Raw genomic sequence first — 18,507 nt, 5'->3', positions numbered from 1 at the left:
TGGCATGTTTCACCCTGAACGTAAATAAGGTAAACCACACAGCGTACTACAAAAAGAAGAGAGCGGTGGTGTGGGGGGGATCTCACCAGCTTTACAGGGATCTTTATAGTCGATCGCCTCTGATGTGGCAGTAGGCTCCACATAGTAGCCCGGATCAATCGCCTCCAAATCGATCGCCAATATCACGCCGAGACAGGACAGAAGGAACAAACATCTCGCCGTGAGATCCATGATTGTGGTGGGGGAGACGGCGAAAAGCGAGGGATAAAGGTAAAGGAAGAGAGAGAGGGACGAGAGAGGGACAGAGGGAAAGAGAGAGAGAGAGAGAGAGAGAGAGAGAGAGAGAGAAGAGTGAGTGAGAGACAGAAAGAGAGGGAGAGAGAGAAAAAAAGGGAGGTTTTTTTGGGGGGGGGAGAGATCCCTCCGGAGGGCGGGTTTTAAATCCGGCCTCTCTCCGGTGTCTTCTTGGCTCAGGGGGCAGTGATTTCTCTCCTCCAGTCGGAGCTCCGGGCCAGTGCAAGTCCTGCCTGAGAAACTTTGATGATATGGCAGCTGAGCTCCACAGGGGCGGTGAAAAAGCCCTTTCACTCGGGGATGCCCGTCTGCATTTTCATTGGTCTCTCTCCGGCCCTGCAGGGGCCATAACTGCTTCGGTTACCTGTACGTCGGGTGTTTTTGAGAGATGAGAACTGTAGCCGTTTGTCACCCTTTGTGGTCCCACCTCTACGTGTTTGTACTAGCAGACCATAATTAAAAATTGAGCCGAAAGGGACAAAGAATGGATCACATTTAGCTCCTCGGGGCAGAGGTTTGTTTAACAGGGCCCCTGCTCCCATGGTGTTTAGAAAGTAGGTAAAATTATAAAGTTAAAATGAAACTGTAGCTACACAACAAACCACAGCCTTATTATTTTCCGTGTCTTTTTTTTTTTTTTTTTTAAACTTTCTACCCCCACACTCTCGTTAGCTCCTTTCAGTTGAAACACACCCGGGAAAGGCCGCAGGAGACGCGCGTTGCTTACGCACACGTGCGCCCTCTCTACTCTATTCCCTCGCGCTTTTACAAGCAGGCGCGTGCACGCACATAAACAGGTTGTGCCTGACCTTTGTGAACAGCTGCGAACTCGGAGCCGGAGGAAGCGGGCACAGCGCCACCTCTCGGTCGCTCACTGAACTTTATACGCAAAGATTGAAACTCAAGGGTAAATGAACCAACGAGCGGAGGATGTCAGTCTGAGTTTGTTTAACTTATTAATTTTCTGCCAATTAGGCCTCTCATTCTCCATATAACCACAGCCTGCTCTAGTCATATTATGATATGCATGACTTTTTTTTTAATATTCATTTTTCAGACTCGTTGCTATCTCCTTTTATCCATTTCAGACTTTTAGACAGCTACCTGGAAGTACAAAGACACAAATAAACACTGTAAAGCACAAGTATTGTTATTGTTTTTATTATCTAACCCCGTCTCTGAGTATGGCCATTAAATTTCATTTGGACTAGTTTAATTTACATGGACAAACAACAATTTCATCTGAAATATTCTAAAGTATATTCCTGGCATCAATACTGCACAGTACAATCATTGGCTTATGGTCTTACTTTTAGGCTCCCCCTGAAAGACTGGTTGTAGTTTATTTATAGAAATCTTAGATGTGTCATCAGATGCATCAGATATTGATCTGACACAATGTCTCAGTGAAGATCATTTCGAAAAGCTGAAATTCTCTTCCCAATTCCACTGGATTCCATGGACATATAAATATTTTCTGAGGAAAACTGAACTGCAGTGAAGATAGGATGGGATCAGTGGGCTATATTTATGCTGCTGTAAACATGGCAGTGTAACTATCGTGCATGAGAGTAATCGCCTTCATTATATTTTGAATTCGAGGAGTGTCTCAGCTTGCTCAATGGTACAAGGGTTGAATACACAGAACTAAATATTTAGATTAGCAAAAGGGAACAAAGTTGATTAATCTCAGGCAGTTTCAGACCAAAAGTCCATATATAGTGATATGATAAAAATGTGGAGGGGACACATTGAACTATACTGTAGAGTAGAATATTAAACATGAACACATGAGAACTGTTTGACTCAAAAGTTGGCTGACACAACTAGAGGCCTGTCCCTCAAATCAGGATGTGGTAATGGCCATGGTAACATGTCCTTGATATTTAACCTACTCCAGGGACAGCCAAACTACTGACCAGATACCTGGACAAAACAACCCTAACCCTAAGAGACAGTTGGCACTGGGGTAAATCAGGGTAAACAGCGAAGTCGAAACACACACCCACTGAACAGTTTCAGGTTCACAGAACAACTCACTAACAATCTCTACAAAGTAAAACTTGGGGTTTGGTGATCCCACAAAACGTTTAAGGGACTGACCTCATCAGACACAATCTACTTCAGAAAGAAATAATTCATGCATCTATCTTTACAAATGAACTAATTGCAAACCAGGAATAATCCAGGATAGTGAATGTGGGGTTAAATTAAGAAAGTTAAAGAAATAATATCCTGCTTATGTTGGACTTGCTTAGTTACACAGACATCTCCTCGTGTTCTGCAGGTTTGTGTGTGCTCAGTGAACATTATTCAAAGTGAACGCTGCACAGGTGCACAGTGGCCACCAGATATAGCAAAGTACTGTAAATTCTGCAGTCACATGATTATCATCAATACTGACTTTTTTGTAACTTTGAAATGTACTCCTTACCCTACCTCTTTTGTATGCCATAGTGAAAGAGAACTGCAACATCATCATGATGAATACTGTAATGTTAGCAGAATTACTAGGATAAATATTATAAAAGTAATGACGAACATTCCACTTTAATTATCTTGTGTGTATAGTTAGAAATATTATCTTGTGACGACACATTCATGTCAATCTCTGTTATTTATGTTTATGATAAATGAGATCAGCTCAGACATCTGTACTTTAACAGTCCAGGGAGGCTGCGTCACAAACGTTAAATTTTTGATCATCCTGCAGATCTGCATAATGAAGTTGAGAATCAAAGGAAAAAAAGGGCACAAAGATAGTTCACCGTTGCAGCATTTGCAGTCAGTGCAACTGGTCTGGACATAAAGGTCCAGCATAGCAGCAGCTCAGCTACTACCGACAGTGACACCCAGGCTTTTTCCACCCATCTCGGCAGGAGAGTCCTCTGGAGGAAGTGAGGCAGGTGCTCTGCTCATTGTGGTGGCGTGGGGTATATATCACTACAGGAAGGGTACAGTCTCATCAGCAGGTTGTGGCTCCCAGGTGCCTCTGGCACAGCACCATCTTACATCAGGTGTATCACCACATGAAAACCATGAGCAGAGATTTTCACTGCTGCAAAATAGCAAGAAGAAAGAAGAGCGTGAGAGTGTGCACAGGGTATTTTCAGTAAGAGTGTCAGTATATTTATAGCCAGATCAGATAAATATTTTCAGATTAGCAGCCTGTTTTTGTACTAGACTTCCTATTTAGACAGATTAAGATAACAATTCACTCAGGCAGTCACGGCAGATTTTCCTGTTGTTCAGTGTTATTTTAAATTAATGAAAAAAAAAATAAAAATCAGCTTTTGTTTAGATTTACAATTCATTCATTGGTTACTTGTGTGCAACTATGTGCACCAATTACAAAACAGGAGGCCACAGAGCAGCTTCTGAATTGATCATTATCCATTATGCCATGTGTTATCATATTAGAGATAACAGGGAGTAAGCAAATACATTTTCCAAGTAAGGAGACACACCTTGGGCTCATGGGTACGAGCTGGCGTCACAACCTCGCCTACTTGGTTGAGAGATCCCATTCTATTGGGCTGAGCTCCTCGCAGTGTCACCGTTATAGAGGTGGGGGGTTTCTGCCCTACTGACAACACACAGACAGAACTGCTCAGCAATATGCATGGCAATACGCTCATATGGACTTTGTACTTCAACACAAAAATTGGGATGGAAAAATGAGCTCTTTGACCTTTTTCTTTGTGGTTAGCAAATTCGAAAATGGGAAACAAACAGGGACAATTAAAACAATGAAGAATAAAAGTAAATTTGGAGGTTTAGTTGGGTGGTGGTAGTGGTAGTGGGGGGGATACCAGATTTACACCAGAAGAAAAAAAAAAATTCAGAAGCAATGAAAACATGTTTGATTCCAGTCTTTATTGTAACAACAATAACAGTACTTGGGTAAGGCCAAACTAAGTAATACTGTTATTGCTTCTCACCGAGAGATGTATGGATATAAGCAGGTGTTTAAATGGAAGGGTTTGCAAAATGTTACCATATGAAGAGGCAAACAAAATCAACACAAACATGAAATGACAACTTGGTTTTGACTTAATTCACAATGATTCCGTATCAAATGACTTCATACATTTATATTTTACATTTGCATCAATTGCTACATAAACATTATGTGTTAAACACAAGTTGTGAACAAAAAAAGTCTGAATTTACACTTCCAATAAGATTCTATTTAAACATGAACACAAAACAGGTTGCATGCCTGTGATCTGCCCTATCATACTGTATGGATGCACATTTGACTCTGCAAATGCTTAAAAACACAGACGCTTTTCTAGTCAAACTATACAGACACGCGCCGACAGTGCTGTCCCCTACAATCCTCTACTGTAACAATCCACTCTGGCCTACAGACGTCCTAATCTAGTGTTTCCAAAACAAGGGATGAATGAACCCTGGACATTCATCGTGGCCGTCGTGCTTTGGCAGTTCGAGACATACCAGCAGTCTGATTGGTGATGTGGGCCAACCCAGGCAAGCTGCTGGCAAGTTTGGCCAACCCACCATTTGTGAGCAACTGATGGATGGCAGTAGTTTTAGCTACTCCTCCTGTGGTGACCACAGGCACCGCCCGGAGTAGAGTACTGCTGCTGGTACCAACAGAGCTCAGGACCTGACCCTGGGGTTTTCCACAAACCGCCTGAGGATGGATAAGGAGAAGACAAAGAAATAGTTAAAGGTTTCCTCATACAGAAGATTTCTTGTCTGATCAGTGAGGTTTTATAGCAAAAGTGCACATTTTCCTGTTGTATAAACAAATTGCATTAATTTTATTAAATAAAACCATTTTTTTATGTTTCACCAACCCTTGTAGGGTGGACAAAATACCTGAAACCACAGTCAGCCCCAAAAACCACAACTGGATGAAAATAAATGTGAATCTCAAAACAGTCAAATTGATAGTCCTGACTTTCCTCCTGCTCTCATTCTCTCCCTACTCTACCCAACTTTGCCACCCCGCCTTGCCTCTCTCGCTCTCTCTCTCTCTCTCTCAACCCAACCAGTCAAGGCTGAGGGCCGCCACCCCCCCCAAGCCTGGTTCTGCCCAAGGTTTCTGCCTCTTAAAGGAAGTTTTTCCTTGCCGCTGTCGCCAAGTGACAGGGGGATCAGGGGATCTGTTGGGTCTCTTTAAATAATTTTATAAAGATTTGGTCTAGACCTGCTCTATATTTTAAGTGCCCTGATGTAACTTTATTATGATTTGGCGCTATACAAATAAATCTGATTTAATTTGTATTGGTTTTAGCTAAGTGGGTCTAGTTAAATGTGATAGATATCCATCAACAAATACATGCATCTACTGTGTCCATCTTGTGCTCTTACAATGTGTTCTCTGTACACTATTTACAGACTTAGAGAAATGTTTTTCCTGTTTCATGAGTGAATTTCAAACGACAAAAACTTTCATGATGGTCTAAAATGTCATGGTGTAGCCAAGAGGTACCTGGGTGCTGCCTGTGTTGGCTACTGTGGAGGGTAGGCTAGGAGCTTTGGTGATAATCTCCTGAAGACTGAAACTTAGGCCTTGTAGCAGACTGCTGGCGGAAGGTGCTATACAAAAACACAAAAGCAGTCAGTAAAGCTGAATTTCAATTGAAATCAATTCCATGGAAATATCAACACAGCACATCCTACTTTAACAAACTGCTCCCACCCAAACCCCTTACAGCTCTAAACTAGATGGGCACACTCACACACACAAACACACCATATGACTCATGTCCAAAGGGTAAGGTTTGGGACAAGGACAGACAGCAAAGGCGCAAGAGGTGATCAGTGATAATGTTTGCTAAGTAATGTTGTCCTCACACACTGTTTTCAGTGTTGAAATCTTTAAAGTCACTCTACAAAGCCGTTAGAACTGCACTGCGTTGAGGCTACTGCACTGAGATTAGCTGCACAGTTGAGAGTGTGCACAAGCGTGCAGGGCAGGACAGGACAGAGATACCTTGGGCAGTAGCCGGAGCTTGCGCCTGGACTGGTGTGGAGGACCCTGACACCATGCAAGGCTGCAGGCTGCTGAATGAGCTGGAGCCTGGGGACAGGGCACCAGACACCTCTGAGAGACTACCAGACCTGCAGTGACACACATAACCACCAATCTACTCAGGTGCTACCCCGGCAAGTGCTGTTTGGCCATCACTCAGATCCCAAACTCTAGAGTATACCACTCATCCACCCATCTGCACCAGACACACTTGTCCAACAGCGTGGGAGGGGGCATGGGTTTAAGAACTCTAAACTGAATGTGCCTCTGTGGGAAACAAGGCCGATTAGCTTACCGCTGGCCTGTGAGAAGTCCAGAGAGCTCCTTTGCTCCAGCCAGCGTCTGTCCCACTGTCACTGTTAAGGGCTTTCCAGAGAGGCCTGCTGAATGGAAACAGTAGTATAACAGGAGAATCAGTTATTATAAACACATAAAAAAAAAAAAAAACTAACTTAAGACAAGTATTTGGAAGCTGGGTAATAACATATTACAGGAGCCATACTTCTTCAGGAATTCATGGTTTCGAGTTGTCCTGCTTTCATATTATATTGCATACCAAACAAAAACATGTTTCTCTCATTATCATTCCATAGATACAGATCTGTATGAAGGTGAGCTGCTCAACAGATCAGACTTTTCCATCCTGTCTGGCCTCTAATGATTTTATCAAACGTCAAGATGAAAAGGAGTAAGATAGTATCTGTTATTTCAAGACACCAGAAAAAGCCCAGGCAAGCTTTCTCAATGTTAAAACGAGACAGAATTAAGCCTCCAAAGCATGCATCAAATTACTGCTTGTGCAGTGTCACATGTAAGTACTGAAATAAGGATACCAGGATTTATACCTTCCTGTGGAGTAGGACTGATGGCGCCCCCTGCTGACTCACTTTGGGAAACAATGGTCACCTTGATCTTGGCCCTTTTGGAGGCTTTGCTTGGCGTGGGACTCGGTGTCTGCCTCCTCTTGCCATGAGACCTCAGTTCATCTCTGTCAAGGCCCTCCATCTGATCACTGGTTACTGGCACTGCACCACAAACAAACAGAAACACATTGTGATGAAATTACTGATGACATGAACTGTGGGTGTTTATACCCTAAAGGAACCCAAACACTGATTTTAAATTAGACACAATTTCTACTGTCATTAATGTGCAGCTGCTTTAAAATGAGCTAAAACTTTAATAAAATTTACTAATGGGAGTTTAAGAAATCTCAAATTCCAAACAGGATAGTGGCCATCTTAATGCAGTGCAGTATTTTGATTTGCTGCTAAATTCATGTAAATTAGAGTAATGGAAACAAGGAAAGGAGTGAAAAGAAACAGGGGAAAGAGAAAGGAAGAGGGATAGACACTTACCAAAAATACAAGGAGGGGTGCCAGGAGGAAGATTTTTCCTCACAAGCATGTTTTGTTTCATAAAAGCAGCAAACTGAGCTGGAATGAATTGGAAAAAAAGCCGGAAAGGAAAGTTGTAGGAAGAGAAAAGACAAGAGGATGAGAGGAAAGTATTTCAGTCACGTTCCATCTTGCCCCTCCAGATGTCGTGACTTGATAATCTCTTTGAATGTATTTACAATCATTTTCACATCTTACACACCAAGGCCCGTTGGCTCAGCTTGCACAGCTGTTGTAAAATTCTCCAGAAATTGAGGTGACTCATTTATCAACAAAACAGGCCAGGCAAATGTGCAAGCTTGTGTGCACACGGGTACCAAGACCACTTTGCACATGTTGGTGAATGTGTATGCTGTCTGTTTTTAATGCAACCAGGGTTGAGGTATGGTCGTGAACTAACCTTGAGCCTGTTTGTGAGTGAGAACTGTGCCTGAGCGTTGCATGTGTGTCTTGAGGAGCTGTGTAGCTGTGATCAGACTGGACTTCTGTGCAGGAGACAGACCAGATGTCTTGGGTTTGGGACTTGAAGTGGGACTGCTGCAGACACTAGACAGATCCTGTGCAGAGAGAAAGAACATCTTGTCAGGGAGACCCCTAAGCTATTGCTGCTCTGTGACATCTCTTAACCTGCATGAACATGAACATTATCTGTGGTGATATGACACAAAAGAACAGCACCAGGAGCAGAAACTCGCCCTCACAAGGGGAGTAATGCTGCCCCATATGTACAAATCTTGTCCCTCAGGCTCAGGGCTGTGACATTCCTTCATCCCTCCCTACCAGTGGCAAAAGAATCAACATCAATTTGTTTGCCAAGGTAAGTTTTGACTTGACAGTGGCTGATGTCTCTGGCTTTTACTCGTCAGCATTGTATTTTAATGTGAAAATTGTTTCCTGCTTGTGGTTATTGTTGCCTATACAAGAAAAAGAAAACCTCTCACTTTTAAAAATTATTTTCCATTGTGATTTTAAGACAGTTTCAGTGATATACAGTTGCAGGGCCGTTTCTAGCTTTGTGGGGGACCCGATGCAAGATGTTGTTAGGGTGCACCTAGTTTGCCAAACAACAATGGAGAGATTCCTAATCCCTTAGATGATCCACAGTGATGCCCAGCATGTCCTTGTGGTTTATTTCATTTTTATATCTGCATTTCTTTTTAAACTTAAAAAGGGATAAACAAAATTATACACACACAAATCGGGTCATGCCCAAAACTGGATGCAAACCTGCGACGTTAGCCCTACTCACCACCGCACCAGGAGATGACTCCTTTCCCAATAAAAGGGATAAAGAGCAGACAGAGGAATCATTTGATGTGACGGAACCTTGTTATTTTATGTGGTATTCAAATATTATTTATTCTCCCACTTTTCCTATATTGATGATCAAACGTGGCCCCAGTTGTTCATTGTAAGGCTGAAGGAAAATGGCACGTTATTTCTGACCTCTGAGCCCGACGGTGAGATGGGAACTCTAAGTGCTGGGGACGAAGGTCGCCTCTCAATGTCAAAGGGAAGCTCCCTCCGAGGCCTTTTCTTCTTCTCTGTGTCCAGGTCCCTCATCTCTCCTGATCCATGGCCATGGCCCTCTGCCCTAGTGAGGACTCCTGACAAAAAGTCAGCAATTTCATCCTGCAAATCAAAGAGAGGATAAAAGCTTTCATTATCAATATTATATTCTTGGGGGGGAAAAAAAAAAAAAAAAAAAAAAAAAAAAAAAAAAAAAATCGATTCAAATAAGAATCTTTTACTACGATTCAGATTCTTTTGTATGTGGCACGTCCTAATTGTGGAACATACGCATGTGCGGTAAGCACCAAAGCAAGGAGGAAACTGCAATAATGGAGGAAAGAGAGATTCAACTGGCCCCATCCTCGTTGAAGGCAAAGATTTGGATTCATTTTGGTTTTTACCTAGAGCCCTATAAAATTTGTTTTATTTTTTCCCCAAATTCTGTTTAAATTTTTCCCATATGTTTTTTTTCCCCTTCTTCATTTTGAATTTTTGAGAATTCAATTTTTAGCATTTTATGCAAATTTAACCCAGAGACAGTATTTTAAGTAATGAAACAGACACTTTCTTCAGTTATGACTGAAAACTTCAATGCTTCCACACATTTATGCAAAAACATAACAATAAAACAATGAAACATACGTTCCACAACTTTGGTGGAAATATCAAATCCACTGTAAACCTTTTTATTTCTTCTCTCCCCATGCTCTTTGGTTTTCCACCGATTACTCTCCATTGAAGTACATGATAGTCAACCTCTTTGTGTGGAGCTCAATGAGAGACTCTCGTTTGACTTAGCACTTAGCACTCAGACGCCTGCTCTGCTGGTGGGGGGCGTGCATTATTAGTGACGCCCTCAGAGAATTTTCCCGACAGATACGCTCCTTTATATTCCTAGAAAAAAAAAAAAAAAAAAAAAAGGAGCAGGGTCTGTCCGCTGTGGAAAGGTCCAGTCTTTCATCTGGTCTGGTCTCTGATCTAGTCTCCACTCTCTGCAGCAGTCTGGTCTCTGGGGAGGTCCCGTCTCTGGTCTGGTCTCTAGTCTCTGCAGGGTTCCAGTCTCTGGTCCAGTCTGGTCGTCATTCCTTGCTTACTTGCAATTAACCAATTGGTATTCAGGTGCCCTCATCAGGAATCGAACCGTCCCCTTCTTATTGCAGGGTGACAGCGTGTTCCGTGTTATTCAGTGTTTATAATGAATTCCGTTTTGAATGTATCGTTCTGCGATTGTGGATTTTATAGGGCCCTATTGACTGAATGCCCGGGAAGACCGAGCTTGACATGAGCTTCACAGTTTGCAAGGTTTGCAAAATGAGGATTAAGCACTTCTAAATCCATGTTTAAAGGTACCTATATATATATATATATATATATATATATAAAAGAGAGTATAAAAAGAGGCTTTATGCACATTTATGAATCAAATCAAATTCGAATCGAATCATGAGATAGTAAAAGATTCCTGCCCTATTATATTCATTGGTGTGTTTTTCAAAAAAATTATTGCTGAGGATGAGAAACATTTTCACACAGTAATTGAACAATTCCAGTTTCAAAGATCAACCTGAATGCAGCGGTCCACCATGGTCTGTGTCAGTCCCTCTGATTTCATCTTTGCTGAATTGATTCTGTGAGGAGATACCATTTAGCATTACTTCTAAATAAGCACAAAATTTTTACACCCTACTAGAAAGTATATTATATTACTGACCTGAGGTTGTCGTCAGCTCCTCCCACCACCACCATGCTGTTGTCTGCCCTGAGCTTCTCTCTGAACTCCTCCATTCCTTCAATGCTACACTGCAGAGCATTCTGGCCGACCACAAACAACACTGGGGTCTTCATGTCCAGCAGTGGGTCATCCACATCCTGGAGACCAGCAGCAGAACAACATCAACAATCATCACTACTATTCAGGATTTTTGAAGAAACAGAAAAGTAATCCAAGTTTTAGGGGGGAAAAAAAGTGCATCACAATGTAAGATACAGCTTCACATCTTACCCCCCTCGGTCCATTGACTGTGAGCAGTGGGAAACCAAGACACACGACAGCTGTCAGATACTCCATAAGGGATACCTGTGATTAAACAATATTAAATTGAGTAAAACTGCTTTGAAGACTGAAAATTAAAAATAAGTAGTGTTGTTTTTTTCCCACAACAGCCAATACTAATAAGTGGCAGAAAGTCTTACATGACAAGCGATAAGCGCACCGGCATTCCAACCAACAAGGATAATTGGTTTATGTGGAAAATGACTGTGAACCTGGTGGTCAAAATAATGAAACAATCATTACAAAACAAAACATAAAAAATAACACACCAAAGAATTTGTATTTTCCATGGTTCCGCATGTTTGTGGAGTAGATTAAATGCGGAAAATGCATTGAGTGGGCACTACTTCAAGAAAGTAAAGTGCAAGGACTAAGAAAAGAAAGCAATTTAAAAGTATTTCACATCAGTGACGCTCTCCTGGGCCCTCTATGATGAGAACAAATGCTGCTGTCTAGTAACGTACCAGATTGTAAATATGTAATTCTTTTGTCTTTTATCAAATTTTTACTGTTACTGTTCAAAAAGACAAAAAAAAAATCGGCGGCTGATGCCCTAACCATAACCACAAAATACCAAATAAGAACAGCCTACCTCCATCACCTTGGCCCTGACAGTACCCAGCATGTGCTCTAGACATTGGGTGATGCCAATGTTAGCGCTGCTGTTCACGTGAGTGTGCACTGGTATGACCTGACAAAAAAAGCAATTACAAGGCATCTAAGAGAAGTTACATCATACTATCCTTGACTGCAAAAACATATTTAAATAAGTGACAATTTATACCTTTCCTAAACAGGAGAGCTGCGACTGCCAGAATCTCATTCGCCGAGAGGTAGAGAGGGCTGGATTGGTTGGGCTTGATGGTGCAATTAGGATGAGTGGTGATCCAGGGAGCTTGCTCTGTAAAGTGCAAGAAAACAGATAATGATCTGTTCTTTAGCTCTAGCAGGTCATGAGGAACAACACTCAACAATGCAAAATGGTTTATTTGTACTAGAAAGCACTTAGGAGTGAGGGCCTTAGTTTTACCGGTTTGTTTTGAGACAGAACTCCAACAGCCGGATCCCAAGGCCTTTTCAGCAGCAGTGACAGAGCCTCTGCACTTGGGGCTCCAGTCTTTGCTGAAGGCAGCAACATTCTGTCAATCAGCGAGGGCAACTTTCCAGATACAGAGAGTGGGTTAATAATGAATCAGGAATCATGGAACATGCACAAATGCTGTAAAACAAATCTGACAACAATCATCAAGTCTGTCTTAAGTAATCAATTATAGATATGATACCTTGCTTTTGAGAGTTTGCAGCACATCCAGGTAAGCAGCAAGCATGGCAAGACTTAAGGATTCAATCATGGTGGTGTGCAACCACTGCGTCAGTTTGGTGTCCCAGTTAACACTGGCTAATGCATGCCGCACCTTCCTGGCACATTTGTCCACAGCTATCCTCCGCAAAATTGGCTCATTAGAAGCCTGAACATGATCACACAAGAGACCAAGTTATATTTCAATAACTGCAAATAAGATAGTTAAGATCATCACAGATATGCTGTGATTTAATTTTTAAAACCCTGAAATGATTATTGCAATGCAAACAATGCCTTTTGATAAAATGCTCTAGACAAATAATTTCAAAGGATGAATCTACTCTACTAAAATAACTCAAAGATTTAATAAGATTTGATAATGCTGAAAATCCAAATTGCTTTTTTTTGCTTTTTTCCAGTCTTTCTTATTCATAGCAAATGCAGATCTAGGAAACCAATCATTATTCACAAGCACAGACTTATATTGCAGGTTCTCAGGAGTTGATTGTGAAATCATTAACCTCTCAAAACACTTTACACAATCATTTGGAATTCATGACCTTGTCAAAGGTCAATTTTACATGCATTTGATTAGTGGGTGACCTGCTCTTCCTCTAGAGCCACAGCCATCTCAAACACTGAAATACATTTTTGATTTCAGAGAGGAATAAATGTAGACTCAGTCCACTCCAGAAATCACAAAATGGTGTCGAATGATTTACAAAATGCCTGAAATTGTATCTCCTGAGATTATAATTGGACAAAATGAGCACAACTTACATTTTCATTAGCCAGACGGGCAAGTCTTTCAGCTTGTAGAGCTTTCAGGACTTTATTAAAAAGTTTGTTCTGAGCCACTGACCACCCAGTCCTGAAATGATAAATGTTCGCATTATGCACTGTCACAGTGACATTTGATCAGCATGACAAAGTCTCAAGGTAGATAGTGAAGTGAATAGTGGATTGCTTAAGTTATATGATTACTTGTTTAGGTGTTCTTCCCAATCATCTGGGGGTGGAGGGCTCTCAGCAACAGTGCGAGCAAACAGGACATGTCGCTCACACTCTTTCATCACACTCAGAGCCTTATGATTATCATATAGAGGAGCAGGTGTTGGTGTGACCGTTTCCACATCAATTACAGAATCAGACTCTCTGCAAAAAATAAGAAATTCAGTCACGTTCAAACTCAATATTGGGGGATTAACTTCATGATAAGCCAGTGGGAGGCTGATGACAATCTTAAACAGTAATCTGATTTCCACTACTTCAGTCCCAGATTATGAACTTTTTGACTCACAGGGCTTCAGCTTGGCGACGAGGTGTAACAAACAGCGTCCTTGTGGGCCGGGCACTGCTGGCATCTGGGTGGGCGTTCCATGGTTTGGCGTAGCTGTGGTCCAGAAACACCAGGTCTAACTCTCTTTCATGAGCTGACAGCTGGAACAGCAAGGATGTGCCCATCTTTCGTGCTGATATCTGAAAGTCCTTATCCCCACCACGATGCATCCTCTTCCTGGGCCCCGAAGGGGCCCGGGAAGGGCTCAACAACTTGAGTGGATTCAGACCAAAATGGGAAGGAAGAAGGTGCGAAATCTGTGATTGTAGAATAAGGAAAAGTACTTGTTTTCCATCCTTCAAGAAATATAGTAAGCTGATTTTACAAATAAGGTTAGTTTAGACTTCGTTACTACATATATATACACACAGCTGAGACGTTTTCAGATGCATATATTCAGTGAAGTGATAGTAATGAAAAAACTGAAAATAAAAAATTATCTAGCCAGTAATTCAGAACATTTATCATGAGAGTAATTTTAAAAGCAATGAAAAATGCACTACTATCGTAAATTACAATGTTATGTTTGTAATAACGCTCATGGCTGCTGTAAGTCAGTTCTCCATTCGGAGCTGGGAAAGTCATGGACATCTTTCACTGTTTATTATAAAAAGTTACAGACTAAAGAACAATTCAATTCAATCTAGGTCTGATCATTTATTTCTTTACCGATAAATAAAATAATGATCAGACCTGCAGGTGCTTTGTCCCCAGAGAGCACCGCCCATTACTGCCATGCATTGGACATTGTTAGCTCATGTTGCTTTAACTGACTGAATTTGGGAGTCCAAACCTAGGTTTAAACCAAAAGGTAACGCAGCTGGTGTGCGGACACACCGCCGTTTCTGACTATAAGCTAAACACTGATCTTTATTTTTGCAGCTTTGCGAAGCCACGGAGCACTGGCCTACCATGCTAACTTTAGCATAGCAAGCAGAAAGCTAACCGCCTGGCAATACTACTGCGTTTCTGCCGCTCACCTTTTCGCTCGGTCACTCCATCTTCTTCCTGGTGGTTTCAACGCTTCTTTTGAGGAAAAATAGAGGACAGTGGTGTGTATTCCTGAGTAATTACAAGTTGTTTACCAGCCAAACATTAACTGCGTGTAAGCCTGACTTCCTTTTGTTAAGCGAATCATTGCCATGTTGTGCTCCACACCCCCGTCTGCAGGGCCTAAAAACAAGTACGACAGTCAGCGCCGCATTTCAACCAAACTGGCAACCCGTCTTATGGCGCGTCAGTGAGTAACGCAAAGCCTGGAGTGGATTTAATCAGGACGGATCAGGATCATTGACTCGCTCCACAAAAACGCCACATCACATGTTAAAACGTGCCAAACGTTTACCATTTAAAGGTAAAAGATGAACATGAACATTTACGCGTTCGTGTTCATCTTTTATCTTTAGTTTAGTTTGTCACTGTCGGTAATTGGTAATTCAGGTGTTTAGATGAGTTGGAATGAAATAATCAGTTGAATTCACACACCAGAAATTCAGTCATTTTAATTTTTAATTTTTAATTTTTTTTTGATAATGCTTTTTGTTTGTTTGCTTAAATTTAAATAAAAAATTGACATTGCAAGCTGAGACATAATCTAAAAATTGTTTTAAAATGCAATTTAGTAGAGTGAACCCTGAGTTTAGTTAGTTTTATTTCAGAGAGAAGGGAAATTTGAGTGGAGTCCGAGAAGTCACATAAACCTCACATCTGATGTTTACTCTGAAATTTACATAGACATTGAAACTCAATACTCAAAAATAACTTTATTATGCATAATATCTTTAGTTTCTTTGTAAGTTTCTGTTGCATGTACAAGAGGTGGTGACCTTTCCCTTTAAAATGACAGCTCCTCCCTCTATTTTATTCATTACACAGGTCCCTCTCCGAACTGTGTTTAAAAGCAGCCCCTCATTGAAAATCCATATAAGTGAACCACGTTTTTCAAGACAAGAAGTCTGGATATCAAAATGGTAAATTTTGAGATTTTTACCATGATGGAAGATATTTTGTGAAATTTAGAAAAAAAACTTGTGAATGTTAGAGATAAAGTTATAAGATGTGATATTAATAGGTGAATTTAAGTGATTCTCTGCTCATTGCCAAATGCCAAAGATTATGGATTCAATTTGCTTTGATTAAATTGTAAACATAATATTTTTGTTTCCCTCAGAAGAAATATTTGGCTCTGGCTGTACTACTCTGTGGTCTTCTCCCACTGTCAAATGCTTCTTGCTTCACTAAGCCACTTTCAGAAGGTAAAAGAAAAGACACATGCTCACAGAAAGACAGAGTGAGAGATTTATGGCTTTTAAAGTGTATACACAGGTTATCTTCTTTGAAAAATATTTGCCACTTTGTCTTTTCGCCTATAGGCATGACACATTGTCTGGATGATGTAGATAACACTTGGCATGCCATGGGATCTTCATGGAGAAACAGTAAATGTTTGGACTGTACTTGTCAATCCTGTTGTTCTGCGTAAGTATACAGATTATAACTAAACCCATTATAACATTTAAATATCAAGAAAACTTAACTGTTAATTACCATGTGCCTGCAGATATAGCACCCCAATCAGATTCCCTGATGACTGTGTGTCAGTGTTTGACTCAGTGGCTTGTGAATACAGAGTGCACAAGAAGGACAATCCATCAGTCCAATGTCCAGTCCATGCTGCAGTGGGGAAGTGATGCTGTCAATGTTTTAAATGGTGTGGTGTGGTTGCTTTGAACAACAAAATGCTACTTGGTGTGTTGTCTGGAACAAACACAGCTCCTGCTGGAAACTGAAATGAAACATTAAATATTTCAAATAAATAAATCTTACATTGCTTCATGACTTACTCGGTTTTACTGTGTATAAGAAAGCAGAAAAACATAAACCAGGTTAAAGGGACAGATTTACACAGAAACCTCAGTTCCTTGTCATAAGCAGTGTAGGACATATTACTACTGCTAGACATTTCTCTCAAAACGTAACTGAGTTAACTATTGAGTAACAAAATTACAAAAGTAACTAGTTACCACAGAAAGTCACTATTATGTAACAAGCTCCTTTCAGGTTGAGAGAGCTGATGGTGACAACAGCTCAATTATATTAATGCTTCCATACAATACAATGTGTGATTGATGAGGCGCTCTGTCACACGACACAGTTAGAGGCAGCATTTATTCATTGCTTACTTACTTAGTATAGAACAACATGAAACCTTCACAAGGGAAGCAACAGAAAGGCACTTTGAAAAGTTGGGAGAGACCAGTCAAAACAACTCACAGTGGGCCCACCGTCAACAATGTTCTCACATGTTGTCTGTGTGTGCAGATGTCCCCATGGTTTGGTTTGAGCTGGAGCACTGGATTGCAGCATGTACTAGTAATGATTGATTTATTCACGATACGCATACTGAATTTTTCATGCATCGTCTAATTTGTCAAATATAGTTAAAGCTTGTAATTGTACTTTTTCTACTAGAACTGGGATCTGTTGTTCCTGACATGGTGTTTGGATTTATTATCAGATAGATTTTAATCCCCTCCCAACTAATTAGAATCTGGGCCAGGATGACTATAATTTTTTGGGCTGTTGTTTTTGTCCCTCTTAATTCTTAAAGTTCTGTTCCTCTGATATATTTAATTAAAAGTCACAAATGTCAACTTAATTGTGGTACAAAAAGAAAAGTTGGATGACCACGACCAAAAACATAAACCAACAAAACAATAAAAAAAATAAAATTATAAGAATCTATTAAGTGGATGTTGACGTTTCACATGAACGGGTAAATGAATGTTTGGATGAGCTGGCAGTGCTAAATTAAATGTTATTAGGTTTCTTGCACTGGGGAATCAATATCTGTGCAAAGTTTCATGGCTCTCACCCACAAAATGGTTGATTTTTTTTAGTTTGGAAAAAAGTAGGGATGCACCAATACCAATACTGGTATCAATACTGGAAGTTCAAATAACAGACGATATCTGTGGGGGGAAAAAAAAAGTACAAAAGTACTTGTACACTACTCGTTCGGGAAAAAATTGGTATCCCTAGGAAAAAACAAACAGAAGTAAATTGACAGTAAACTCTCAGGCGAACAATATTTACAATATTGAGCAATATTGTCCAAACATTTACTGTTTCTCCATGAAGATCCCATGGCATGCCAAGTGTTATCTACATCATCCAGACAATGTCTCATGTCTATAGGTGAAAAGACAAAGTGGCAAATATTTTTCAAAGAAGATAACCTGTGTATATACTTTAAAAGCCATAAATCTCTCACTCTGTCTTTCTGTGAGCATGTGTCTTTTCTTTTACCTTCTGAAAGTGGCTTAGTGAAGCAAGAAGCATTTGACAGTGGGAGAAGACCACAGAGTAGTACAGCCAGAGCCAAATATTTCTTCTGAGGGAAACAAAAATATTATATGTTTACAATTTAATCAAAGCAAATTGAATCCATAATCTTTGGCATTTGGCAATGAGCAGAGAATCACTTAAATTCACCTGTTAATATCACATCTTATAACTTTATATCTAACATTCACAAGTTTTTTTTTTCAAAATTTCACAAAATATCTTCCATCATGGTAAAAATCTCAAAATTTACCATTT

General features: G+C 40.5%; 2 protein-coding genes across 5 annotated transcripts in view; both read right to left on the bottom strand.

Annotated features, from left to right (window-relative positions):
- Window positions 1–334, bottom strand: part of bmp1a (bone morphogenetic protein 1a) — a 30,930-nt gene extending 30,596 nt beyond the window's left edge. The window contains exon 1 of one of the 3 annotated variants that reach the window (XM_029509849.1): window positions 87–334. In XM_029509849.1, coding sequence (XP_029365709.1) covers window positions 87–231 — 145 coding nt within the window. In that variant the 5' untranslated portion in view covers window positions 232–334. The remainder of the gene's footprint in view (window positions 1–86) is intronic. The other 2 variants (XM_029509850.1, XM_029509848.1) reach the window with 2 other exon arrangements.
- Window positions 335–1,470: 1,136 nt separating this feature from the next.
- Window positions 1,471–15,060, bottom strand: kansl3 (KAT8 regulatory NSL complex subunit 3). 2 transcript variants are annotated; one of them, XM_029511033.1, is made up of 22 exons: window positions 14,886–15,060; window positions 13,867–14,162; window positions 13,551–13,721; window positions 13,347–13,437; window positions 12,547–12,732; window positions 12,294–12,422; window positions 12,048–12,164; window positions 11,856–11,954; window positions 11,404–11,475; window positions 11,213–11,287; window positions 10,922–11,079; window positions 10,775–10,838; window positions 9,145–9,330; window positions 8,099–8,255; window positions 7,660–7,737; window positions 7,147–7,326; window positions 6,597–6,684; window positions 6,263–6,390; window positions 5,759–5,865; window positions 4,756–4,954; window positions 3,762–3,877; window positions 1,471–3,352 (listed from the first exon to the last, which is right to left on the bottom strand). In XM_029511033.1, the coding sequence occupies exons 2-22, from the start codon at window positions 14,073–14,075 to the stop codon at window positions 3,347–3,349; spliced, it is 2,616 nt and encodes an 871-aa protein (XP_029366893.1). In that variant the 5' UTR covers window positions 14,076–14,162; window positions 14,886–15,060; the 3' UTR covers window positions 1,471–3,346. The 2 variants fall into 2 exon arrangements, with proteins under 2 accessions (XP_029366893.1, XP_029366894.1); XM_029511034.1 differs by lacking the exons at window positions 1,471–3,352; window positions 3,762–3,877; window positions 7,660–7,737 and having other exon boundaries at window positions 4,158–4,954.
- Window positions 15,061–18,507: the final 3,447 nt, after the last annotated feature.

Source organism: Echeneis naucrates, chromosome 9 (genome assembly GCF_900963305.1).
Source record: "Echeneis naucrates chromosome 9, fEcheNa1.1, whole genome shotgun sequence".
Classification (NCBI taxonomy): domain Eukaryota; kingdom Metazoa; phylum Chordata; class Actinopteri; order Carangiformes; family Echeneidae; genus Echeneis; species Echeneis naucrates.
Note: the sequence above shows the minus strand (reverse complement) of the source record. Positions and strands in the feature narration are given on the sequence as shown.